This window comes from Rhodotorula graminis (assembly GCF_001329695.1).
Source record: "Rhodotorula graminis WP1 unplaced genomic scaffold RHOBAscaffold_10, whole genome shotgun sequence".
Classification (NCBI taxonomy): domain Eukaryota; kingdom Fungi; phylum Basidiomycota; class Microbotryomycetes; order Sporidiobolales; family Sporidiobolaceae; genus Rhodotorula; species Rhodotorula graminis.
In genome coordinates, this window is record NW_017264937.1 from 838,169 (window position 1) to 844,760 (window position 6,592).

The 6,592-nt window shown below is 67.2% G+C and overlaps 2 protein-coding genes across 2 annotated transcripts in view; both read right to left on the bottom strand.

The window, feature by feature from the left end:
* On the bottom strand, window positions 1-1,410 carry RHOBADRAFT_66755 (uncharacterized protein). The gene is made up of 5 exons (XM_018419069.1): window positions 1,341-1,410; window positions 953-1,269; window positions 594-839; window positions 229-516; window positions 1-127 (listed from the first exon to the last, which is right to left on the bottom strand). The coding sequence occupies exons 2-5, from the start codon at window positions 1,177-1,179 to the stop codon at window positions 82-84; spliced, it is 807 nt and encodes a 268-aa protein (XP_018269815.1). The 5' UTR covers window positions 1,180-1,269; window positions 1,341-1,410; the 3' UTR covers window positions 1-81.
* A 183-nt stretch (window positions 1,411-1,593) lies between these two features.
* Window positions 1,594-6,592, bottom strand: part of RHOBADRAFT_48765 (uncharacterized protein) — a gene marked incomplete at its 5' end in the record, with an annotated part of 6,164 nt that continues 1,165 nt past the window's right edge. Inside the window, 8 exons of the mRNA XM_018415183.1 lie at window positions 1,594-1,842; window positions 1,921-1,935; window positions 2,024-2,125; window positions 2,207-3,622; window positions 3,718-3,885; window positions 4,019-4,411; window positions 4,506-5,769; window positions 5,827-6,397. Of these exons, the coding sequence (XP_018269816.1) occupies window positions 1,729-1,842; window positions 1,921-1,935; window positions 2,024-2,125; window positions 2,207-3,622; window positions 3,718-3,885; window positions 4,019-4,411; window positions 4,506-5,769; window positions 5,827-6,397 (4,043 nt within the window). The 3' untranslated portion in view covers window positions 1,594-1,728. The remainder of the gene's footprint in view (window positions 1,843-1,920; window positions 1,936-2,023; window positions 2,126-2,206; window positions 3,623-3,717; window positions 3,886-4,018; window positions 4,412-4,505; window positions 5,770-5,826; window positions 6,398-6,592) is intronic.

The following is a 6,592-nucleotide window of genomic DNA, read 5'->3' on the forward strand; positions in this document are numbered from 1 at the left end:
GGGGGGACACAATCACTACTTTCGAGTTTTGGACAAGCGGCGCAAGAGACTTGGGAGAGAGAGTAGGAGGACCGGGCTGAATCAGAGCTTGGCGGCGTCGAACGAGGTGCGCTCGTACTTGACCTTGCTGCTCGGCGCAGGAAGAGCAGGACGCTCGTCGTCAGTTGGCGCGCACGAGAGAGAGAGAGAGAGAGAGAGAGAGAGAGGAAGGGGAGGGGTGGGACGTACCCGAGAGCCGCATCGTCCGAGAAGAAGTAAACGCGCCCAGGCGAGATGACCTTGACCCTCGAGCTCGGGAGTCCCTCCTCCGGGTGGTCGAGCACCTTCTCCATGACGTCCTGCTTGCCCTCACCGGTCGACACGAACGCGACGCGGTGAGCGTGGTTCAGGACCGGGTACGTGAGCGTGATGCGCGTCGCCGGGGGCTTGGGCGAGTCGTCGAGCCAGGCGACCCAGCCGTCTTGCTCGTTGAGGAGCGGGTGCCCGGGGAAGAGCGAGCACGTGTGGCCGTCGGGGCTGTGGGTGGGCGCGCGTAGAGAGAGTCAGTCACTCGTCCTCGTGCAGGAAGACAGAGAGAGGGGGAGAGGACGGACCCGATGCCGAGGAGGACGAGGTCGAAGCGCGGGAAGGCGATGGAGCTCGAGCCGACAAAGGCGGCGACGAGCTGCTTCTCGTACTCGTCGGCGACGTGTTCCGGGTCGTCGAGCTTGGACGTGTCGATGACGTGGATGTTCTGGCGCGGGATCGGGACGTGCGAGAAGAGGTGCTCGTCGTTGAGGCGGAAGTTCGAGTCGTCGTGGTCAAGGGGCACGACGCGCTCGTCGGCGAAGAAGACCTCCCTGCGGGGGGCGGGGGCGTGGGCCAGTGTATCAGTCGCTTGACAGCTCGTCTGAAAGCTGTCACGGGTTGATCTCGCTCATCGTCGCCGAGAGAGAGCGCGCGAGAGACGCACCACTTGTCCCAGGGGACGTCCTCCCTGCCGATCAAGTCCTTGCCGAGGACCTTTGGGAGGCTGCCGCCCGAGATGGCAATCTTGAACGTGGCCTGCTTCTTGGTCGTGAGGGCGTCGTCCTGTGCGGCGAGCACGAACGAGGCGAGCGACTTGGACAGGTCGTCGGTCGAGGGGAACCCGAACAGGACGGGCGCGGTCGCCTTCTTGGACGGGGCGGCTTCAGACATGGTGGGCGGGTACGGGCTGTCGCTCGTGGGGCGAGGTGTGGAGCGAGAGAGAGAGTGCGACGGAAGGTCGAGGTGGATGGATGGCCGAGGCTGTGCACGACGACGACGGGCGGGTCAGTGGGCGGGTCCGGCAGTGTGCTCTGTGACCTTGTCGAGCTTACGTGGTTCTGGCTCGAGAGTCGAGGCGCCGTGTGGGTGAGGGAGAGAGCGACGAGAGCTGCTCCTCCTCCCCGGCGGCTCGCTGCCTCGTGGAAATGACGAGCCCGCCTGGCGCACCCTCGGCTCGCTCTCGTTCAGCCTGCACACAGTTCCATTCTCCTCGTGACACTCTCTCGTCCCTATCGGCCACGCTCGCGCCCTGCCCAAGCGAGGCGGAGCTTGCTCGCCTCTCTCTCTCGACTCGCTGCGACTCGCGAGAGGTGCAACAAGCGGCTCTGGAGGTTGCACACCGCCGACGAGGCGGCGCAGGAGAGAGGAAGGGGTATCTCGTCACAGCAAGCGAGGGGAGAGGGGATGTACAGGGGCAAAAAGGGTGCGAGCGGGAACAGCTCAGGTGCGCTGCGCGACTCGAGGGAGCGGGTCGACCGGCTGGCCCTGGTACGTGACCTGGACGTACGCGCGGTTGAACACGTCGCGGAGCATGCGCGCGTCCTCGTACACAACCTGCGGGTGCGACGAGAGGGTCAGTGCCGGCGCCGCACGATGGGGGACGGGTCGAGGAGAAAGAGAGAGGGGACGCACACTGCCTTCCTCGTTCTGCGAGTGCACGACGACGTTCTCCTCGAGTCAGTACGGTGGTACGCGACGACGACGACGAGACGAGGCGAGAGAGACGCGGGCGCACGTAGGTCATGGCGTTGTTGAGCATCTGGTGAATGTCGGTGGCAAACGCGTCCGTGTTCGGGTACGTGCCGTTGTTGACCTTCTTCTTGATCTCCTTGAGGCTCTGTGGCACGAGAGCGAGGTCAGGGTCTGGTGCGACGAGAGGAGGGAGAGCGAGAGAGAGAGAGAGAGAGACGGGACGCACGATCGGGTGCGTGATGAGGAGGTAGTAGTCGGGGTAGTCGCGCTTCGACGGCAGCTCGTTGAACAGCTGCGGCGGACGAGGGGCATGCGGGTCAGTCACAGGGCCACGTGGACGAGAGAGAGGGAGAGCGTGGGACGCACGCCTGCACACTGGTGGCCCATCGTCGGCTGCGAGAGGACAGAGACCGAGGGTCAGTGCGAGGCCCTCTAACGAGGAATGAGAGAGAGAGAGGCGAGGACGCACGTTGTCGAGGTTCTCGACCTCGGTGAGGAGCTCCTCGAAGCACTCGCGCAACTTCTCCTGGTACGGCGACAGCACCTTGCGCCTCTTGCCGCCGCCACCTCCTCCTGCCCCGCCGCCGCCGCCAACCCTCGACACGTCGTCGCCGTTGACGCTCGGCGTCGCGCCGACGCTCTCGCGCCCGCGCTTGAGCCGCTGCCGCGACGCCGCGACCGACGACGCGCCGTCGTCCGAGTCGCTCGGGTACCCGCTCGCGCTCGCGCTCGCGCCCGTCCCGTCGTCGTACCCGAACCGGTTGGCCGTCGCCGCGACGGCCGCCGCACGCCGCTTGCCGCCGCCACCGCGCTTCTTGGACGACGAGGCCGCGTCGTCGCCGTCGCCGTCGCCGTCGTCCTCCATCGTCTGGAGCCACTGCTCCTCCGAGAGGCCGTCGTCGTACGTCACCTGGGTCCGGTTGCGCCTCGCGCCGTCGGCGGGCGACTCGTCGCGCGAGTGGACAATCTTGGCGTGCTCCATGCGGTACACCTCGGGGAGCTCCCACTCTTGGATCAAGCGTTCGGGGAGCTTGCCCGTGTGGCCGGCGGCGGCCCACGCGCGCTCCTCGGACGCGCGCCGGTCGCGGTCCATCTGGGCAAACAGGACGCGCTCGTCCTCGGTGCGCGCGATCGCCTCGTTGAGCGCGTCGGCCTCGTCGGCGTCGTCGTCGGCATCCGGGTCGGCCTCGCCGCCGTCCTCGGCCTCGAGCAAGGCGCGCAGGAACGCGTCGCGCTCCTCGGCCGTCGACTTGTTGTCGTACCGGCCCGCCTGGATGATCTTCTTGTCCATCTCGATCTTGCGCGCCGCACCCGCCATGACGTGCTCCTCGACCGAGCGCTCGGTGACGAGGCGCAGGATGCGCACCTCCTTCTTCTGGCCGATGCGGTGCGCGCGGTCCTGCGCCTGCAGGTCCTGGTGCGGGTTCCAGTCCGAGTCAAAGATGATGACCGTGTCGGCCGACTGGAGGTTGAGGCCGAGGCCGCCGGCGCGCGTCGACAGGATAAAGATCGGGTACTTGCTCGCCGGGTCGTTGAACAGCTTGAGGAGCGTCGAGCGGTCCTCGTGCTTGGTCGTGCCGTCGAGGCGCAGGTGCTCGATCCGGCGAAAGTTGAGGTAGTCCTCGAAGATGGTCATGACCGTCTGCGAGCGAGGAACGGTACGGGCGGCGGCTCGAGGTCAGTTCGCGCTCGCCCGACGACGCCGACACGCCGAGAGGGAGAGAGAGGCGGACGCACGGTCATCTGGAAGAACATGAGGACGCGGTGGCCGGTCGCGAATAGCTTGGGCAGGATGCGGTCGAGAAGCTCGAACTTGCCGGCGACGCGGTACAGGGTCGCGTTGCTCATGCCCGTCGGGTCGATCGAGCGCTCGACGGCCTCGAAGCAGAACGGGTGGTTGCAGATCTGTTGAGGGCGAGAAGGATCGGCGAGAGGAGAGGGACGAGGGACGAGGGAGGAGGAAGGTCAGAGCCGGCTCGAGCGGGAACGACGCCGCCGACGAGCGACCGCGAGAGAGAACACAAGGCCCGAGACGCACCTTGCGCAGCTGCATGATCTGGTTCTGCAGGCCGCGAATGCCCGTCGCGTTCTTCTTGTCGCTCGTCGCCGCCTCGGTAAAGATCATGCCGTGCTCCTTGATCTGCTTTGTGAGCTCGCGCTGGAGGGCCGACATCTTGCACTTGATGACGCGCTCGACCTTGTCGGGCAGGTCCTGCTCGACGTCCTTTTTGAGGCGGCGCAGGAGGAACGGGCGCAGGACCTTGTGCAGGCGCCGGATGACGAGGAGCGACTCTTCCTCGTTGAGCTCGATCTTGTCCTGGCCGCCCGTGTTGGCAAACGGCGCGTTGAACCACTCGTCGAACGACTTGACCGAGCCAAAGATCTTGGGCAGGACAAAGTTGAGGAGCGCCCACAGCTCGGGAAGGTTGTTCTGCGAGGCGAGGCGTGCGGGTGCGCGACCGAGAGTCAGTGACGGCCCCCAAGAGAGAGAGAGAGAGAGAGAGAGAGAGACAGGGGGAGCGCACCTGGAGCGGGGTGCCCGTGAGGATGAGGCGGTACCGCGACGAGTAGTACTGGGTGAGCGTGACCGACAGCTTGGACTGGGTGTTCTTCATGCGGTGGCCCTCGTCGATGATCATGTGGAGCCACTTGACCTTGGCGAGGAGCGGGCGGTCCTTGATGATGTACTCGAACGTGGTGAGGAGGACCTGGAAGTTGCCGTGGCGGATCTCGGCCTGGGCGCCCTTGCGCTGCGCGGGCGTGCCCTTGTACGACACGACCTTGACCGACGGCGCCCACCGCTCAAACTCTGAGATCCAGTTGGGCATGGTCGACAGCGGGACGATGACGAGGTACGGGCCGGGCTGGCGCTTGGTCTCGATGAGGTACGTGATGAGCGACAAGGTCTGGATCGTCTTGCCGAGGCCCATCTCGTCGGCGAGGATGCCGTTGACGTGGTTGTTGTACAGCGACACCATCCACTCGAGGCCCTTGAGCTGGTAGCCCTTGAGCTCGCCGCCGACCAGGATCGACGGCTGCTGCGTGATCGTCTCCTTGACGCGGTGCGCCACGTTGTAGTAGTCGACCTTGTCCTTGGCCTCGTCGGCAAAGACGGGCTGGGCGCCGAACCGGCTCTCGTCGACGGCGCCGTCGGCGCCGGCCGTCTGCTCGTCGAGGACGTCCTGGTCCTGCTCGGCGCGCGCCTCGGACTGCTGCGCCGAGACGGCCGCCGCGAGCGACTCGAGGAATGAGTCGGTCTGGCGCAGCAAGTGCGTGATGCGCGTGTCCTTTGCCGTGTCGATGAGCTTGAGGTAGCCCTCCTCGTCGTCGGCGCGCAGGGCCTTGAGGCGCTCCTTGCTGACGCGCTCGACGCGCTTCTGCTCCTCCTTCTCGGCGTCGACGTGAAACTTGAGGAGCGCCTTGCCGAGCTTGTGAAACTTGGCCTCGTGCGCGCGGTGCGCCTCGACGAGGTGGCGTCCGTGCTCGGTGATGTCGCTCAGGTGGTCGAGGTGCTTCTGCTTGGCGCGGCGCTCGCGCTCGAGCTTTTGCTTGCGCTCGAGCTGCTCGATCTGGCGCGCGTCGGCGAGCGACGGCTTGCGCACGCGCCGGAACAGGGTGCGGTCGAGCGGGAGCGCGAGCGAGCACGCCGGCTTGAGGCCGTGCACGACCTGCTCGCGCAGCGCGCGCTGCCGCTCGAGGAGCCGCAACGACTTGAGCTCGACGAGCGCGCGCACTTTTTGCGACGCGAGCGACGACGACGACGACGACGACGACGACGACGGCGACGGTCTGGACCCAGAGCCGGCGGTGGCGGCGGCGGCGAGGGACGACAGGTCCGTCTGCGACAGGTTGGCGGGGAGCTCCTCGAGCTCGCGACGGCGCTGGAGGATGCGGGCGTCGATGAACCGGTTGCGCTCGTCGATGACGGCCTGCGGGTCGAGGCCGGCGGGGAGGAGGTTGGGGATGAGGAGCGGGCGGCGCGACGCCGTGCCGTGGAAGGCCGTGAGGATGTCGCGCGGCGTGAGGAAGGCGTTGTACGGGTACACGAGCGAGTCGGCGTCCTCGACGTCGTCGAGTGGAGGTTCGGCGGCGAGGGCCCGCTCGCGCTCCTCGGCGGCCGCCTCGGGGCTCAGCTCGTGGCCCGACAGGGTCGTCGCCGAGTCGGGGAGCTTTGCGGCAAACTTGAGCGCGTCTTGGGGGGTCGCGAGGGCGGCCTGGAGCGCGGGCGGGATGGGCTGGTTGCGCGCGAGGAGGCGGAAGGCGACGACCTGGCACTTGAGCGCCGCGACTTGCTCGGGCGTGAACGGCACGGTCGACGGCGAGGCGGGAGCTTGTGGCGGTGCCGAGGCGTCTGGCGCAGGAGCTGCAGCGCTCGCCGATGCGGGTCCACCATCAGGGTGCGGGTTGGTGCCGTTTGCTGCACACGAGGGCCCGAGCGAGGTGAGGGTCAGTCGCGGTCGAGGTCGAGAGAGGGCGCGGGTCGGGGGCGAGAGGCAAGAGGGAACAGCGAGGCGCACCTGACGGACGCTGCCTCGCAAGCTGCACGGCAAAGACGAGCTTTGTGAGGTTGGCGAGCTCTGCCGACGACTCGACCGTGTGGCCCTGCGACTTG

Bases quoted from the DNA above. Each gene is read 5' to 3' on its own strand.
- RHOBADRAFT_66755 (XM_018419069.1), bottom strand. From the start codon at position 1,179: ATGTCTGAAGCCGCCCCGTCCAAGAAGGCGACCGCGCCCGTCCTGTTC. The intron at 840-952 runs GTGCGTCTCTCG...CGCCCCCCGCAG, and splicing joins GACGTCCCCTGGGACAAGTG to GGAGGTCTTCTTCGCCGACG. The intron at 128-228 runs GTACGTCCCACC...TGCGCCGAGCAG, and splicing joins TCGGACGATGCGGCTCTCGG to CAAGGTCAAGTACGAGCGCA.